The 19,116-nt window shown below is 47.1% G+C and overlaps 1 protein-coding gene across 1 annotated transcript in view; it reads right to left on the reverse strand.

Annotated features, from left to right (window-relative positions):
• CLSTN3 (calsyntenin 3) overlaps positions 1-16,573 on the reverse strand; it is a 34,045-nt gene extending 17,472 nt beyond the window's left edge. Inside the window, exons 1-5 of the mRNA XM_053370275.1 lie at positions 16,358-16,573; positions 8,655-8,777; positions 5,011-5,206; positions 2,733-2,941; positions 99-248 (exon numbers count right to left, since the gene is read on the reverse strand). Of these exons, the coding sequence (XP_053226250.1) occupies positions 99-248; positions 2,733-2,941; positions 5,011-5,206; positions 8,655-8,777; positions 16,358-16,430 (751 nt within the window). The 5' untranslated portion in view covers positions 16,431-16,573. The remainder of the gene's footprint in view (positions 1-98; positions 249-2,732; positions 2,942-5,010; positions 5,207-8,654; positions 8,778-16,357) is intronic.
• Between the last annotated feature and the right edge of the window lie 2,543 nt (positions 16,574-19,116).

Here is a 19,116-nt window from a genome sequence, read left to right on the forward strand (position 1 = left end):
AATGCACCTAGAACAATGGGAGTTTTGAACGCTGCCCTTGGTGGAGTCACCGGGAGGAAGGAGGAGAAATATGCACCATGGAAATAAAGGCTTCATACCTTGCCAACTGGGCTTACAGGTGGGCTTCACCTGGATTTCGACCTCTGCATCATCAGAGGCGCGTTTCTTGCCACAGTCGTAGGCTGTCACTGTGAACTTATAGAGTCGCTCTCCACTGTACTGCAGTTTCTCAGTGTTCTCAATGTTCCCTGCCGGAAATAGAACGGCCTTGAAGTTAGAGAAGCAAAGAACAACAGATACACACACAAGGTCCAAACATCCCTTTGTTGCCATTGCTAGGCTGCAGCAAGCACAGCCTCTCATCCACAGCTATGGCATAATCCACACATCCTGGGCGCTCATAATGATTTCAATTATCACCCGGTAACATGATCCAGCTGTTTCCATCCTCCAAGCTACTTCCCACTTCATGTGTCTGCATGCATCAGTACTAGTGTTACACTGGTGATTTCCATACAAAGCATATAAATTGCCGTATTTTTCGCCCTATAGGACGCACTTTTCCCCCTCCAAAAATGAAGGGGAAATGTGTGTGCCTCTTATGGGGCGAATGCAGGCTTTCGCTGAAGCCTGGAGAGCGAGGGGGGTCAGTGCGCACCGACCCATCTCGCTCTCCAGGCTTCAGGAAGCTCTCCGCTAGCCGTGGGAGAGCTGCGCGAAGTTGCGCAGCTCTCCCACGGCTTGCGGATAGCAGCCTGTTCTGGGGGCTGGGGTCAGGGGAAGTGGTACCTCTGGTTTAGAACTTAATTCGTTCTGGAGGTCTGTTCTTAACCTGAAACTGTTCTTAATCTGAGGTACCACTTTAGCTAGTGGGGCCTCCTGCTGCCACAGTCGTGCGATTTCTGTTCTCCTCCTGAGGTAAAGTTCTTAACCCGAGGTACTATTTCTGGGTTAGCGGAGTCTGTAACCTGAAGTGTCTGTCACCTGAAGTGTATGTAACCTGAGGTACCACTGTAAAGGGCTTGTGCGTATCCCTAGATGCTATGGGGAGTTTTCCAGACAGTGCCACAAACCTGCCCTTCACTCTATGTGTGTTTATTGCAGGAAACACCAGAGTACTATGATTATTTATTCAATTTATAAAATCAAAGAATTGTAGAGTTGGAAGGGATACCAAGGGCCATCTAGTCCACCCCCTGCAATGCAGGAATCTCAACTAAAGCATCCATGACAGGTGGCCCTCCAACATCTGCTTAAAAACCTCCAAGGAAGATATCGCGTCCTTCCTCCTATATAGCCCGGAGCAGAAAACACTGCTCTGAAAATGATTGAAAATGACAGGACACATAGGGTTACTACTACTGCAAAAAGTCTGACACGGCCCTCTGCATATTACATTTTTAGGTGCGCACTAATGTTGTGAAGCGTGCATGGGACAAACAGGTGTGATGCCATTTAGACATCTACAAACAGGCGAAACGCCATAGCGTATGTGTCACCCAGTGGCTTGCTGCTATCAAATGTGCAGAAAGATCTGTAAAAGTACGAGAATCAGTGTCAATCCTCACAGATGTGACTTGCCTTTAAGTGCTTTCTGAACAAGTGGCAAGAGCTAAGCTTGCTAGGTGCAATCTCTGCTAACATTCGCATGCACAACCTGGCAATCTGTTTCCTGTAATATAGTATTTGTTGACCTTGAAGTATGTGTGGATGCATTCATACGTGCCTAAGCCCTATCTGCACTATACGTTTAGACCAGTATCATACCGCTTTAAACAGGTCCGGCTTTCCCCAAAGAATCCTGGGAACTCTAGTTTGTAAAAATGTAAGAAGACCCCTATTTCCCTCACGGAGCTAAAATCCCCAGAATTCACTGGGAAGAGGGACTGATTGTTAAACCACTCTGTAAATTGTTCTGTGAGGGAAATGGGGGGTCTCTTAAAAACTCAACTTTACAAACTATGTTTCCCAGGATTCTTTGGGGGCAAACCATAGCTGTTCAAAGCGGAGTGATACGAAGTTATATTTGCCATCTCGCAAAAAAGCAAGTGCCAAACTTGACAATACACTGGAGATAATATACTGCCGCCTCCATTTGTTTTAAACTGCAAAGCGGCATCAAAAGTTGTGTTCAGAAGTGAGAACTATAGCAGAGATAGGGGCTGTTTAACCTTTATCGTTCATGCCATTTTCCCTCTCAGAACTGCCACCTCCAGGTTGTTTTCCAGTTTGTGGGGAGAAATACCGTATTTTTCGCTCTATAAGGTGCACCAGACCACAAGACACATCTAGTTTTTGGAGGAGGAAAACAAGAGAAAAAATATTCTGAATCTCAGAAGCCAGAACAGCAAGAGGGATTGCTGTGCAGCGAAAGCAGCGATCCCTCTTGCTGTTCGGGCTTCTGGGATAGCTGCGCAGCCTGCATTTGCTCCATAAGACACACACACATTTCCCCTTACTCTTTAGGAGGGAAAAAGTGAGTCTTATAGAGCAAAAAATATGGTATATACTCCTTGCCATTCCTGCCCTGAAACTGGCAGTCCTCCGCAGCTGCTTTTCAGTAAAAAAATATATCATCCAGACACACACAGAGAAACATTTTACATGTTTCCCAAGTATCATCTAGTTTGCCCACAAAACAATTATCAGTGGTACAATTTGCAAGTCTGCACCAGCATCACTCCACAGTTTCCAGTGCAATTCAGCAGCCAGAGGCCTGTTTAGGTTCTCACCATCGTTGTCAATCAGGAAGGGGACGTTGGGAGTCAGGATCTCATAGTAGCAGATCTGGCTGTACTGAGGGGAGCAGTCGCCATCAATGGCTTCCACACGCAGGATGCGATCATAGAGCTTCCCTTCTGTCACCGCCACACGGTAAAGGTTCTCCACAAAGACGGGAGCGAACTCGTTGACATCATTCACCCGCACGTGAACCGTGGCCCTGAACAAAGAAGAAAGGTCAGGGGCTCCTTTCTAAAGAAGAGCAATGCTGGGCCTTAAAGCTGCCTGTCTTAGGCTGAACCCCTCCATTCAGAAATGGAAGACCTGGCTGTAGTTACTCAATCAGAGGTGAACGTACTCTTCATATGCTCAGGGGCAGTGCTCTTTTTCTAAAAAAAAATGTTTAGGGGTACTCTCATTTTGACTCAAGAAAATCACCATTTTATAGTGCAAATTGAGAAAAATTAATACAGTAAATGGACAAAAGGACAAAGATGTTTAGGGGTATGTGTACCCCTGCGTCCCCCCAGGAAAAAAAGCACTGCTCTGGGGCATTCTTTTTGGGCAATACACCTCAATGATGGCTGTTTCCAGGACTGAGTTGCGATAGTTGATGCTGTATGTTTTCGCAGAGGTGAACTCCCTCTATGCGGATTAATCTTTTGGGATGAGGGAAAATCTATGAACATTCAACTTGGTAAAAGGTAAAGGTAAAGGGACCCCTGACCATTAGGTCCAGTCGTGGCCGACTCTGGGGTTGCGGCGCTCATCTCGCTTTATTGGCCGAGGGAGCCGGCGTACAGCTTCTGGGTCATGTGGCCAGCAGGACTAAGCCGCTTCTGGTGAACCAGAGCAGCGCACGAAATGCCGTTTACCTTCCCGCCGGAGTGGTACCTATTTATCTACTTGCACTTTGACGTGCTTTTGAACTGCTAGGTTGGCAGGAGCAGGGACCGAGCAACGGGAGCTCACCCCATCGTGGGGATTCGAACCGCCGACCTTCCGACCGGCAAGTCCTAGGCTCTGTGGTTAACCCACAGCACCACCTGCGTCTGTTCAAGTTGGTAGTCTAGCCTTTAAAGATGAAAAGTTTTCTTAGAAAAGTGTTGCCGCTGCTTCAAAGTAATAGCTTGGCTACCCTCAACAATCTAGCCGTGTTGCGGGGAGGGACAGAACGCTCCACAGGAAATGATGCTGAATTAAGACCATTAGCTTTTTTCCTATGGGACATTCTGTTTCAAGAATGCAACCTGACTCCGAGGTGATCGCAAGACTTTTTTTGGGGGGGGGGCCTCATCTTTAACGTTAATACTGCCACCCCCAAAATTCCTGCTTCAAAAAGTTGTCCAATTCTAAGAATTTTCAACAGAAGGGATGTTTTATCTGTAGGCATGAAATGGATGGGGGTCTTTCTTTTTCTGCCTTTCTCTGACAAAAATAAACACCCTTCCCTCACTTCAAGTGGTTGCTGGACTGCCTTCGCCAGCTAATTGGTCCGGCCAAAGGGTCAGGGGTAGCGGTAACAGCCCAGCTTTAGTGGTAATATGTGGCTCAAATTTAAATCCTGGGTCAGTTCGGTGCTGCTGACAAGGAGCGTCCCCAACAGTACAAACTACACTTCGGAATGAGAATATGAGACTTCCTGTGGACCACTAAAATGAAAGTATGGGGAAGAGAGGGAGTTCTAAAACTGCCCCTTTCAGTAGAGGTCTCTGGGGCAGTAGCTGCCAGTCAGAAGGCAAGAAAAAGTGGCAGTGGTGAAAATCTCAAAGAAACCTACAAGAGCTTGTGTGGTGTGTCCTACAGTGTCCGTATTTATGAAATGTACAGTCATACCTTGGTTCTTGAACTTAATCCATTCCAGGAGTCCGTTTAACTCCCAAAACCGTTCAAAAACCAAGGCGCAGCTTCCGATTGGCTGCAGGAGCTTCCTGCACTCAATTGGAAGCCGCAGAGGACGTTTGGCTTCCGAAAAACATTCGCAAACCAGAACACTCACTTCCGGGTTTGTGGCATTCGGGAGCCGATTTGTTCAAGTACCAAGGTACCGCTGTACTGACAGCAGAAGGACCACCAAAGTAGTGCAAGATTTATTTATTTATTTTCAAAAGAAAATTGCCTCTACTATATACTTCCAAACAACCCACAGCCATCTGACATAGATTATTTCACATTCCCCCAAATGAACAGTATTTCTGTGGGGAAGGGGCTCAGTTAAGGACACTATCCCATATGATAGCTCCCTAAAAATCTCGCCAGATGAAAAGGAAAACAAATATTCAGTCTTACTTGTGGGACTTCTTGGTGTTGGCACCATCAGGTCCTTCTCCACAGTCATAAGCCTGGATGGTGAAGGTGTGTTCCTTGTGAGCTTCGCAGTCCACCGGCTCTTTGGCCCGGATCAATCCTTCACCTGTTGCTTTGTCCAGGATCACAGCTTCAAAAGGCACCCCTGCCCCATGGATCCGGAATCCACAGATCTCACCTGGTTTGCCCGAAGTATGAAGCAGAAATAGGAAAAAAGGGAATGGGAAGAAAGAGCTTATCTCAGAGTCAAATATTCCCGTTTTCCTGCTGGACAACTACGAGATCTGAATCTGAAAGGAAGTTCTACTATTCAAGACCCACCGAAATGAAGAGAAGTGCTTTTTGTGGGGTTCCCCTCAGTGGAGCTGGGAGAATGCAACTAGGGATTTCCTGCCTCAGACAATCACAACATCTTATGCCAGACCTGTCACTCAACACATTCCAGATTTCTGCCACAAAGACCCACCTCACACAAAATGGCTGCCAAATGGAAACCATCTGAAACGGCATCCATGGGCCACCTGCTGCATCTAGCAATCCGCTTGTATGGAGTCAATTGCCATCGTTTTTCCCAACACCACTGAGAAAATATTTCTCTTGGTGTTTCATTCGTTGATAGGCTAGACTGGAAAGCCATGTATCTACGGAGGCAGACTTTGGTAATACGATGCCCTGAGCGAGGACAAAATTTGGCGCCCCCTAAATTGTTCTTATTTTCACAGTAATTATGTTTAGTACAGTTTACCCATATAAATGTAGGTATTTTTATTATCACCACCATTATTTTGCACCCCCTCAGCTTGGTGTCCTGTGAGGGGGAATCACCCACATTCCCATAATTCTGGCACTGCTCCTTACCCAGACTGGGTTGCCATCTGCCCATACTCTTCCTGGACTGTGGTTATGACCCTCTGCCAGGATCATCACAGGACACAGTCCCTCTACCAGAGACCTCCACATATGAGAAAGTGAAATAAGCCCCAAGGCACTGGATGCGCTCCATTTCCCACTGCCAGAGAGGTTTCTTTGCCCAACCCTGACAATCCCTGCAGAGGCGGATTTAGGGGAGCACTGTCACACTGGACGGATGCACCAAATTTTGGCGTAGCACTGAAATTTGTGACCCCACTTATCCTTCCTCAGAAACTCCCTCATTTCTGCAGATCCTGCCTTTATCCGTTCCAAAGGCAGCAGGTTCACAGCCCTACCAGAGGGCATTCCTCAGGAACTAAGTGCAGACCCTTTAATTGAGAAGACATCTCTCCTGGGGAGATAGGACCTGAAACACACTCCCTCCCTCTCCCTGGAAGTCTGTTTCAGCCCTCAGTGGGATCAGGATCACTGTCAATCCAACACCCAAGGTGCATTGCTGTCGACGTTTCCCCTTTTTTAAGGGAAATTCCCTTATTCTGAATAGGATTCCTCACAAGAAAAGGGAAAAGTTGACAGCTACGCCCAGGTGACTGCTTATCTGACTGAGGTTCTGCTGGCTAATCAAACTTTTGTCTCTTTCTTCCACAGTACCTGAGATTCTGGTTTTGGACTTCAACGGCACACCCTGTCTAATTCCTGCCAGGTCCTGCAGTCTAGCTTCAGCTGGGACTGCAGATCCTCTTCAGCCTGACCCAGGGGAAGCCGCTCCTCTGAGGACAGAAGCTCCTCAGCACAGAAGCTCTTGCTGGTAATAGCCGGAAAACCTATTATGCGCAATGCTTACCCATGTGTGTAATTTAATTTTGATTTTATTATTGTTTTATCTAAACAATTTATATAGCATTTAACTCTCAGGGGCTGTTCAGCTGGTAGAGCAGGAGATTCTGAATCTCAGGGTTGGGGGTTTGCGCCCCACATTGGGCAAAAGATTCCTGTATTGCAGGGGGCTGGACTTCATCAGAAGAATCTTTATTTGCCTCAGCCACTAGCCGTAGCAATAAAATAAAATACAGTGTAACTGAAGATAGAGGTAAAAACTTCAACTATACAAAAAATGCATTCTGGAGGTTTACATCAATAATCAAATAATAGATCTTATTCTAATTGCCCCCGATGAAACTTTTGCAGTTTTTGCTGTCACCTGGTTAACTTGATCTGCTAGAAGAAAGGACACCGTAGCAATGGTTGAACGACCTTGTGGTCCCTTCCAACGCTGCAATTCTATCTTGGGAGACCCTTATTCCCCCAACCCCTGAGCTACAATTCTCAGAGTGGTTTAGTAACCAATCCCTCTTCACAGCAACCCTGAAGACCAAGCTTCTTCAACCTCGGCCCTCCAGATGTTTTGAGACTACAGTTCGCATCATCCCTGACCGCTGGTCCTGCTAGCTAGGGATCATGGGAGTTGTAGGCCAAAAAACAGCTGGAGGGCTGAGGTTGAGGAAGCCTGCTGAAAACTGTATGGTCATGCTAATAATTCTCACCAAGAGCTCCCAGCACTCTTTGGAAGAAGTCACGACTGTTCAAAATGGTATCATATCAGGCTAAAGAAGGCGTAGGCAAACTTGGCCCTCCAGATGTTTTGGGACTACAACTCCCATCCTCCCTAGCTAACAGGACCAGTGGTCAGGGATGATGAAAACTGTAGTCTCAAAACATCTGGAGGGCCGAGTTTGCCTCTGCCTGGTTTAAATGCATGGTGCGAATGTGGACCTTAAGATTTCAGGAGCGATGCCTGCCCATGGAGGCAGTAAAGCCCAGAGTCAGTCGCTCATTCTGCAAGAGATTTTGCAGATGAAGCTAAACTCCTGAAACCTTGGATCAAATCCTGAGGTCTGGCAAACACGGGTGGCCGTATGCTAAACAGGTATTGTCCCTTTCACAGAAGCAGGAATAAAAATTCCCTCTCCCATAAAACTATGAAAGGTGCAAAATCCCTGTCCTCGTTTGCCTTTCACCACCCTACTTGCTGCTCCATAGGCAAGATTCTCCTGCTACCCTTCTGGCACTCCTTCCGCACGCAAAAGACGAGCTCTTTGAAAGCATCGAGAGAGCATAGATTGCTGCACGAGGAGCATAGTCTGGATCCAGCCCTCAGTCTGGATCTTTTAGGGTCAAGAAAGACATTGTGTTAAACACATGACTGGCTCTTGCATGCAGGTAAGCTTTGGGTAAACTAATAAGAGCCACCAGAGTGGGGAAAGGGAGTGGAATCCAGATGAGGCTATTAAGTGAGGACAAAGGGTTAAATCTCTTCTCTCCCCAAGATGCAATTACAGTCTGGAGCTGGCCCTCCAGCAGCTGCTATTTAGTTAACGAACAAGAAACCATGCAAGGGTGACTCTTCGTCTTAAAGTCACATCCAGTTTGGCTCTATACAAATATAATGAAAATTTCTCATAAATCTGCCTCCACCATCCAGCCAGTGAATACAAAAACACTTAGATAACTGACACCCACTTAAAAATAAATAAATACTACAATTGTAATTTAAACAGTGTGGATCGAATTAAATAAATTCAAAGCAAACATATGCTAGTGACTTACAAGTTATGATGCCTTCATGCAGTGTGCTCAGTGCTACCACTACAAAGTCTCTCCCTGCAGCTAAGGCTGCACTGAAACATTATCTAAGAATGCCGTGGTTCTGCTTTTGTACCTTCCTCGCACACGTCTTCCTCTCAGCCACATACCTGCATAGCGCAACGGAGCATCTTTGTCCAGAGCAAAAAGCGGGGGGTTCAGCAGGACTGTGTTGTCGTTCTCCATGACGATGCCCTGATATTCAGCCTCGATCCATGGCTTGTGCTTGTTGGCTGGGGAAATTTGGGAGTGTAAAAGGGTGGTAAGCAGGAATAAAAGCATTCAGGTATATGCACGAGTTCACGTTCATGTTTTTCCACACACCTTGCCGGCAGCCCTGCATCCTCCTTGTACCTTTCTTTTAATTATATTTTCCCAACAAATTTTGTATTGAATTTTAATAAGAACAAACAGGTTTAAGAAATAAAGGAGGGTGTTTTTTTCCCTTTAAAAAAAGGTCAAGTTGTCACAATTGCCAAGTACAGGATACAGCTATAAGCTGTGTTTTAAAAAAAAGTTTAGGAGGGGTACTCTCATTTTGACTCAGGAAAATCACCATTTTATAGTTCAAATTGGGGGAAATAAATACAGTAAATGGAAGTTTAGGGGTATGCGTATGCCTGCGTCCCTGCAGAAAAAAAGCACTGGATATATGATTTACTGAGTCAATAATAAAACACACTAGGATGTGTGCTCTATAATTACAAAGGGCTCCATGATCTAAATCAGAACAACTGCAATTTTTTATTTCAAAAAGGAAGAGAAAAAAATAGCCTTGGACTGTAGTAAATCCAGACAGTCACATAGTCCTGTAGTACTCTACGTTCCTGAGCCACAGCTTTTTTATATAAAATAAGATGAGAAGAATATAGAATAAGATGAGAAGCTATCTTGAGCAATTTGTCCCCTGGACACTTCGAGCTTAATGCAGGATATTTTCCAATAAATATTTTCCAAGTCCTTATACCTTTTCCTCAGGATACAGTTCTACTTTTCACAAAAATAGAGAAAATACTTGAGGGGAACCCAATACCTCGCCCACACAAAAATAAATACAAAAATCAGCTTAAGCCATTAATGGCTATGAGTGCAGTCCCATCTATATTAAACCTAATACGTTCCACTGAAACAGTTTGACTTACTTCTGAGAAAACAAGGATGGGATTGGGATGTGCATTCCGTTGAAAGCAACGGGGTGCAGATTAATTGCAAATGAAGATATAACTAGCTTTAATTGGATTTAGGGACTCGGGATTAAGGTCGGCACGTTCAGCAGTGGGCTGATCAAATATTGTTAAATATTTCCAAGAATGCCACTGTCTGGATCCTTGTTGTTTTTCTTTTATCATAGTGTCAAGTGCGCAGATAGCTCAGAGGGTTAGAGCGTGATGCTGGCAATGCCACGGTTGCAGGTTTGATCCTCAATCCGAGGGGATAGCTGCATATTCCTGCATTGCAGGGGGTTGGACTAGATGTTCCTCAGGGTCCCTTCCAACTCTACAAATCTATGATTCCATGTGTTAGGAAGGTCCCCTCGCCCTGCAGCAGTCAGAGGCAAACTGAGAGGCGTAGCACAGATTCTCCCAATGGCTGCCTGCCATACCTGCAGATGTCTCCAAGCAGGGACACATTTCATCAATGGCTAGAGTGACGAACCAGGACCTGCGAGCCCAGGGTTCAAATCCCCACTTGGCCATGAAGATCACTGGGTGACCTTGGGCCGGTCACTGCCTCTCAGCCTAACTTACCTCACAGGGTTGTTGTGGGGAGAACTATGTGCACCACTTTGAGCTCCTTGGGTCCCCAGATGTTGTTGAACTACAACTCCCATTACCCCTAGCTAGCAAGGCCAGAGCTCAGGGATGATGGGAGTTGTAGTCCAGCAACATCTGGGGACCCACAGGTTGAGAACCACTGCCTTAGAGGGAAAAGGTGGGAGATAAATGTGATAAATAGATAGATGATAGATGATATAGATAGATAGATAGATGATAGATAGATAGATAGATGATATAGATAGATAGATCATAGATATAGATAGATAGATATAGATAGATAGATAGATAGATAGATGATATAGATGATAGATAGATATAGATAGACTGATAGATGCCACTGCCGAAGGGGCTGAGTGGCCTTGAAGCTCCCTGGGATGAAGTTGAGCCAATCACAAACTCTCAGCCTGACCTACTTAACAGGGTTGTTGTAAGAATAAACTTTGGGGCAGAGCTATGCATGTTGCCCTGAGCACCTTGCACAAAGGGTAAAATAAAATATGTAATAAAAATAAATCGCAGCATATATTTTATTACATTAACATTATTTGACAAAAGCAGGGGTCCGTTTTTGGAATTTTTGTTAAAGTGATTAATGTCAGTATCAAACCTACTGGTTGGTTCTATATTGTTGTCATAATGTCAAAGGCTTTAGAGACAGTTGATCATGATTTGTCAATATTTGACTGGGCAGCTCCTCAACCTTTCTCAGCAGCTAGACAATGTTTTTTGTTTGTTTAATCCTTTTATTTCTATATACGCACACAAACCAACAATACCAACAACATTCTGCCCAGAAAGATCCTTACTCAAAGCATCTCACGATGTAACATAATAATAATAATAATAAAGTATCCTGAAATCTCGTAAATCTCGTGGTTTGACATTTATTTGATGGGGTTGAGGATGTGGAAGCTGGGGAATTTTAGCCCTGAATTCAGAGAAAATGATTGCAGAACGACGGAAAGCTATCTATAAAAAAAAACAACCCGAAACCCATCTGTTTGCTTTGACACAATAAGAAGCTTAAAAATAGAACCTTCGACAACTCTCTAGCAGGCGCAAATCATCACCGTCATTCTAGGCAGTGCCATCGAACATTTCACATGCAACCAATAATTTCATAAGCAGACCGTCAGATCCCCACCCGCAAGGAGCTTACAACTTCTGTGTTTCAACATCAGACAACAGGATAGAAGGAAAAGCGAGAGTAACATTGAGGGAAGGGTGTGTGAGAGCAAATGCAGTCACCCTTAGCTTGTTTTGATTGGAAATGAGGACTAAAGGGTTATGCCTAAGACCCCCAAGGGGAAAAGCAGGTTTTCATCATTCACGTCTGAGGCCTTAAGACGCTCCCTTGAAATAGCCTCAGCTCAGCTTTCTCCATGCATCACCCACCCCGTCCCAATATCCCTTGCTCTGCCCTGGCATGTGCCATGTTCCCCTTGGCCCCTCCTTGTTGCCCAAAGCGCTAATCCTGTTGGCTGGATCCGGTCCAGACTCAACATTGAGGCAGCAGCCGGCAGGAGGCTCTGAAAAATGTCACAGGCCCAGAAATAGCAAATTAATCTTTATCACACAACCTCCAGGGCAGGGAAAACAAGGGAAAGCTGGAGGTGAAGAGAGAATGCAAAGAAAGGGAGAATTGCTATAAATTAACACACTCCCTCCCCACCAACCAATCCCTGATAAAACTGGGTCTCTGGGATTAGATCACAATGGCCTAGTTGCGACCCCCAGCTCATCCCTCACGGAGGCAACAGGGCTCTGTCCATTCACAACTGAGCAACACTAAAGCCTTTGGGAAGATATTCAGAATATTCAGATATTCACGCTGGAGCAAAACGTGGATTTGCATCAGCCTGTCTCTTCACTGATGTAGGGGCATCTACAAGATGTCCTCCTCATCCCAGTGTTGTCCAGACCTTTCCCTATTTAAATGTGGGGGTTTTCAATCCCAGTTGGAAAAACCTGTATTTCAAGGTGGAAATGTCTGGAACATCACAGGGAAGGGGTCCACATTATGTTTCCAGTATGGACAAGCCCAATGTCTCAAAAGCATCTACCTTTAGGGAATTTCCCCACCTCAGAATTTCCCCAGTTCTTGCAGTGAACCACCCCATAGCCTTAGGGTGTGAAACTGGCATTAGTGGTGACCCTAATACTCTGGCTTTTTATTCAGGGCCAGCCCTGCCATTAGACAAAATGTGGCAACCGCCTCAGGCTGCCGATGCTGGAGGGCCAGCACATCTCTAAGCTAGTCAACTGCCCCCAAGGTGTGGTGGAAAAATACAGTTCTCTTGCCAGTGTTGAAATCAGATTCAGCTGCTCTGCCACTTGGGTTCTTGGACATGGGAGGGGCATCGTCTTGTCCTTCGCCTCAGGCAGCGAAAGGTCATGGGTCAACCCTAAGCCCATTTATGCTTGCTGAGGACTTCCACAAGGGTGCCTCAGAAGGATGCCATTTTGAGACATTGATTCAGAAAAAAGAATTTTGCCTCTTTTCCAGAGTGGGAGACTGATACGCCTGACCCACCGGACACAATCCAGTGACAAGTTCATCTGCTTAAACCTCCCTGAAATGAAGAGTTGTTGCCGCACTAAAGCATGAAACTTATGAAGGTGATCTTCCTGGCAGAGTGGAGTCGGTGTTAATTAGCGGAGCTTTATTTCTCTCTCTCTATTTTAATCTCACCTGTTTCTTCTTCTTTCTTTCTTTTTCCTCTCTTTCTATTTTCCCTGCTTTTCTTTCTCTCTCTCTTCTCCTGTGTTTCTGTTGTATTTAGATCAATATTTCAGTTTTGGACAAAAATATATACATTTGATTTTGCATTTTTCTTTATAAATCCTAATAAAATTTATTCAAAGAAAGAAAGAGAATGCCATTTGGATTTTCCAACAAAATGTCTTAGGCCAGTCTACACGCCAGGCATCAAGGCCATCCTTATGTTAAAGAACTATCTGTGTGACCTCCAAGCCAGACGCTGTATCTGCAGCTGCTACCATTTGTGCAATGACCACAGCACTCAAAAAAGCACTACCAGAGTCACAAAAAGGAGTGCAGACATGTACACAGCTGCCATGTGGAGCAAGCAGTCCATGCAAATGGAGCCAGGACCTGAGTGTGGCCCAGATGCAAGTCCACTGATGGCTCCGTATCTCCTGAGGGTCTCCCATGGGGCACTGCCTGCAAGTGAAAACCAGTCTATGGATCCATGACAATTCCAGGGGTGCTGAGCAGGGTGGAGAGAAAAATAGATAGAAGAAAATCCACTCTGTCATAATAACACCTGAACTGGAGAGCTCCAGTGAACATGATTTGCCGTGTGTTCAAGACAAGAACACCCTTCCTTACAGAATACATTACAATATGTGGTGTGGTGACAGCCATTAGCTTTGATGACCGGAACGGCCCTGCCATAAGGCAGAGGGAGGCTACTGCCTCAGGCAACAGATGCTGGGGGCGTGGTGGATGCCAGCAAAGTGTTGGGACGACAGATCTCTGTGCGCCAGAGACCTAGCAAGCCAGCCTGCTGCCCTCAGGTATGACAGAAGCTGCTGCCGCATCACCAGTGTCGGAGCAAGATTCAGTTGCCTGTCCAGTTTTGTTACATGGAACCAAAGGAGGGGAGAGCCATATAGTCCTTTGCCTCAGGCAGCAGAATGTATTGGGATGGCCCTGTTTGACAGCTTTTGAACAGCCTGGGACAGAGGTGCCATCTTCTCAAGTTGATTGAGGGGGCCAGACACGATGTCCTGATGTTGCGTGTGCACGACATCACAAGGACGCCCTCTGAACACTGAGGGGCCCTGGCCTCCTCAAAAAACAACCACCATGGAGGGGACTGCCCCTAGGAGCCCCTGCATATGGCATTGGACAAATTCAGCAGGATAAGGTTAGGTCTATCACATCACTGGTGATGGTAGCTTTGAGTGTGCCTTTGAGTACCAGATGCTGAGGGCAAAACACACGAGAGGGAGGGAGGGAGGGAGAGAGAGAGAGAGAGAGAGGCTATCACTATGCTCTGTTTGGGAGCTGCTGACTAGGCTCTACTCCCAACAATGGGAAATAAATAGACTCTAGAGGCATCCTGTTGACCATCGCTGGGCTTGGATGGTCTTGATCCAGCAAGGCAGTTCTTTTGCACTTATATTCTCGTGCATCTCTAGCATTCAATACCAGAAGGCACTATTGAAAAAATGTCTAGAAAAGCTGCCTTTGGGGACTATGGAGCTTTGGCGGGTGTTGTTATTGTCTCCCAGTGGAACAGCAGCCTGCAACTCTGAGGAAGAATAGATGTGCAAAACCTGGGAAGGAATACCGGGGGGGGGGGTTTGGGGGTTTGGAGAATGGGGAAGGAAGCCACAGGGGGTCTGCAAGGTAGGATATTCATCTCACCAAATTGATTTCAAGGTTGTCATACTTAAAAACCCAGCAGAACATCTACTATTTCCCCTTTCTTGCTGGTATGCTGCTATTTCTTGCTTGTGTGACTTGCCACAATCCTGCATACCCTATAGCGCAACACACTCATTCCAATCTCCCTGTTCTGAGTCCCCATATTTTGCCCCTTGCCGCCACCCCACCAATGGAAAACAGGAATTTGCTGCTGGGCAAGATACCCCTGTTGCTGGGGTAACAAGCAAGGTAGCAGAGGAATAAATCCTTTACTTTTCCCGTCTGCCACTTGAAGAGCCCTTGATGATTTCTTCAGAAGAGGCTTTCCCCCCCCTTTCCTTTTCCAGCTGGGGACTTGGGCGGATTCTGAACCTCCCTGAGAAAATCCAATGAAGAGGCCAAGCCAGGCACCAGTGGCTGCACGGTGTGCTCAGAATCGGGTATCAGGGAGAGCAAGAATATCTATTCCACTTGATCTGCAAAACCAACAGGCATGCTGAATCCCAATGCTGCTGCACAGCTCCCCCCGCCTTCCTCTTTCACACACACACAAGGTTTGAGGCAGGAGAGCAGTGGAAACAGAAATCAAGTCTCCTTCGCACTCTCCATCCTTCCTTCTGCTGCAGGCGATGGCAAAGAATCTCCTTCATCCCACCCGCAAATGTTTAGGTTCTGCCTTTCCTCCTTTCCTGAGTTTCGCACACCTTTCTACCCCCCAAGGAGACTTTCTCTCGTGCTGCTGGTGCCCACGACCACAGATCTTGCAATCTCTCTCCCTCTTTCTCTCACACACAGATGCGTGTGTGCGTGTTTCCAGGGTCCGTGCCTCGAATGCTGAAGCTGTTGCACCGTGTTCTGCAGCTCCCCGTTCAGCTCTGCAGCTCCCCCCCCCCCGCTCTCTCTCCCCACCCTCCTCAAATAGATTATAGATTTCTCCATAATTAATCCGACAGACAGGCGAACAAACTAGGACCTAAGGCTGTGAAGAGGCAACCCGGGGAGAGGTGGGGAGGCTGGCTTGGGTGCTGAACAGAGAAGCAGAAGAAGCGCATCCATCGGGGCGATGGGCAAACAGCCACAGAAGAGGGGGCAGCTGAAGAAGAAGCCCCATCGCGTTTTGAATCGATACGGGCTGGAAAACATGGGCTGGGCGTGTGCCAATGGATAGGCAAGGGAAGGAGGGAGGTGGGTGGGTGGCAGATAAACAGGAGAGGCGCACAAGTGGGGGCAGCAGGAAAGGACTTGAAGCTGCAGGGGGAGCGAGCAGGTGGGAAGACGGAGAGCCAGCAGCGGCAAAGGGGCGATGGCTGGCTGGGCTGGGCCCCGAGAGGGCAGCGAGGGGAGCCTCTGTAGTTGGTGCACAGCTCCGTCTCTGCACACACACACACAAACACACACACCCCGCAGCCCCAGGGATGGACGGATGGAAGTGGAGCCAGCGTAACAGCTGCGCGCCCGGTCGGACCAGATGGCTGGCTAGGATCGGGGAGGCGCGGGCGGAGGGCGCAAACCACCCACCCACCTACCCGCCTGCCTGCCCTCTTCCTCCTCCTCCTCCTCCTTGGGGAGCCCTGGCACTTGCTGGCCCGCCCGCCGTCGAGGAGCTTCCCCGCTCCCACGCCCTCTCTCGCGCGCTCACCTTTGTTGCCGAGGGCGCAGGCGAGGACGAGCAGGACCAGGGGGAGCGCGGCCAGGGGCTGCCCCCTGCCCATCTTGGACGACCACCCCAGCGGGACGCGCGCTCCGGCCGCTGGCAGAGGGGGCTTGGCGGTCGCCTCACGCCTGCTCCCACCCCACCTCCAGGCGCCGGCTGTCCAGGAGGCGCTCGCTTGGCAGGGGGACCGAGCGCAGGCTGGAGACCGAGGACAGCTCCGGCTCGCTGCTTGGCGCTGCCTTCACTGCCCAGCCCAGCCCAGCCAGCCCAGCCCCTGTACTGCAGCATGATGTCAGCAGCGCCCGACGCTGATTGATGGGCGCTAGCAGCCAATGCGAGGGGCTCCGGAGCCAGGTGCTGCAGGAGAGGGAGGGGACCAAGGTTGGGCGGGGGGCGAAGGGGGAGGGGTCCCGGGTTTTTTCTCTCCCCGGGGAATCAGGGAGGCGGGTTCCTGCGCGCGCGCCGCGGGCTGTCGAGGCTGCTGGGCTGGGAACTTTAGAGGGGACTTTGGTCGAGTTGGGGCGTCCTAGTTCATCCTCCCCGGTTTCTCCGCTCCATAGTTGGCACGGAGCTGCGGAGAGAGAAAGCGGCCTATAAATAGCTTGCGTTATTTATTAAATTTGTACTTGCCAACAAAGGTCCGTATAGTTCAAGCCATGGTTTTCCCAGTAGTGATGTATGGAAGTGAGAGCTGGACCATAAAGAAGGCTGATCGCCGAAGAATGGATGCTTTTGAAATATGGTGCTAGAGGAGACTCTTGAGAGTCCCATGGACTGCAAGAAGATCAAACCTCTCCATTCTGAAGGAAATCAGCCCTGAGTGCTCACTGGAAGGACAGATCCTGAAGCTGAGGCTCCAAGATTTTGGCCACCTCATGAGAAGAGAAGACTCCCTGGAAAAGATCCTGATGTTGGGAAAGATGGAGGGCACAAGGAGAAGGGGACGACAGAGGAAGAGATGGTAGGACAGTGTTCTCGAAGCTACCAGCATGAGTTTGACCAAACTGCAGGAGGCAGTGGAAGACAGGAGTGCCAGGCGTGCTCTGGTCCAGGGGGTCACGAAGAGGCAGACACGACTAAACAACAACATGCCGCCCTTCATCTGTAGAACTCAGGGCTGTTCACAACTTGAAAATAGGAGGGGGGACACACCAAATGCTTAATAAAGACAAGAAACAACAACAAAATAAACCAATTACCCCCTCGTACCACAAAACATATTTAAAGGGATATAGGATAGTGGTTCTCAAAGGATGGCAAGCGTGATAAGGGCAATCAAAGAAACATTTGAACATTGCTCTGTAGTATAGAATAGCATCCAAATATTTTTTCTTGGAAATACAACCAGAAACAGCATCCACACCTCTCTTTAAGAGTATTAGCTATTCTTCTACAATATTCTCTGACAAACATGAAACATCAGAAAAGGGAAAGACTTATTGGTGTCAATAAGGAGATGAGAATTTGTCTCAAGTCAGACCTCATATAAATGAGATTACCCATCAAAAGCAAGCTCACACCTCTCATGGAGTTTGGATACATACTCAAAGTACATATGGAAGAGCCTTGTTCATAATTATATTTTGGGGATGACTCGAGTCCTTATGTAGCTGCATTGCTTTATACTTTATACTTTCTGCATGTCCCATGATCATATTATAAAGTAGTTGTGTTCTGTGTTATAAATAAAGCACTGCTAGAAGTTGTTTCTTTTTTGTTTTCCGATGTGTTTCTTATAAAAAAAAAAGCATTTAGTATGGCATGAGCAAATTTTTATTCTGAAAGTGTGGCCCAGAAGGAAAAGCTTGAGAACCACTGATATAGGATGTTAGTCATGTAGTTGTATGCCAGAGGCATATTAGAAGGAGGATACTTCCTGGGCTGGAGAACACCTGGTCTTCCCTTGATGAGGTTCACACAGTTGCTTGGGTTTTTGCCACACTTATTTAGGGTAGGGGCAGAGCATCTTGGCATCCTGAGAGGCAAATTGGCCACACCATATTCATTCAGTGCTGGCAAATGTGCTATGTGCTGTATAGAACACAGGGCTGGTTCACATGTGTAGGTACATGGTACAATCTTTCACCGGCCCAACACACAGCACTTGATTTCTCTAGGGTGACAGTACGAGCTGCCTCCACTAGAAAAACCTTTTTTGGATTTGTGTGACACAAAGGGTCTGATCTACTGTGAAACTGATGAAGCTTAAGCTTCAGGGACCCTAATCTCAGAGGGGTGCCCACCTTAGTCCACATTGGTTTAAAATGGTAGGTCTAGTAGACCCAATGTAAGTCACACGACTCGAAAACTATAAGGCATAGCAAATTTTTGTTCACACCAATAACTTTGATAAGTGAGATAATCCAGTACAGCAATCTTAATAAAAATCTGAGATGTAGTAATCTGAGATGTAGTAGTAGTAGTAGTAGTAGTAGTAGTAGTAGTAATAATAATAATAATAATAATAATAATAATAATAATAATAATAATTGTGGTGATCTGTCATGGAGCAACCCCATTGAAGAAGATAACAGTGGTTTCCCAGAACTCGTTGCTGGTTGCAAAGCATCCCCCAAAACAGTTCAAGCTTCAGGGCCCCCCAAAATGTAGGTCCGCCACTGGTGTGACATCAGGTAAAAAGGTCAAGGTGCTTTCAGGCCAAGGGAGCCAGCGTTTGTCCACAGACAGCTTTCCAGGTCATGTGGTCAGCATGACTAAATCGCTTCTGGCACAACGGGACACCG

Source organism: Podarcis raffonei, chromosome 17 (assembly GCF_027172205.1).
Source record: "Podarcis raffonei isolate rPodRaf1 chromosome 17, rPodRaf1.pri, whole genome shotgun sequence".
NCBI classification, from domain to species: Eukaryota; Metazoa; Chordata; class Lepidosauria; order Squamata; family Lacertidae; genus Podarcis; species Podarcis raffonei.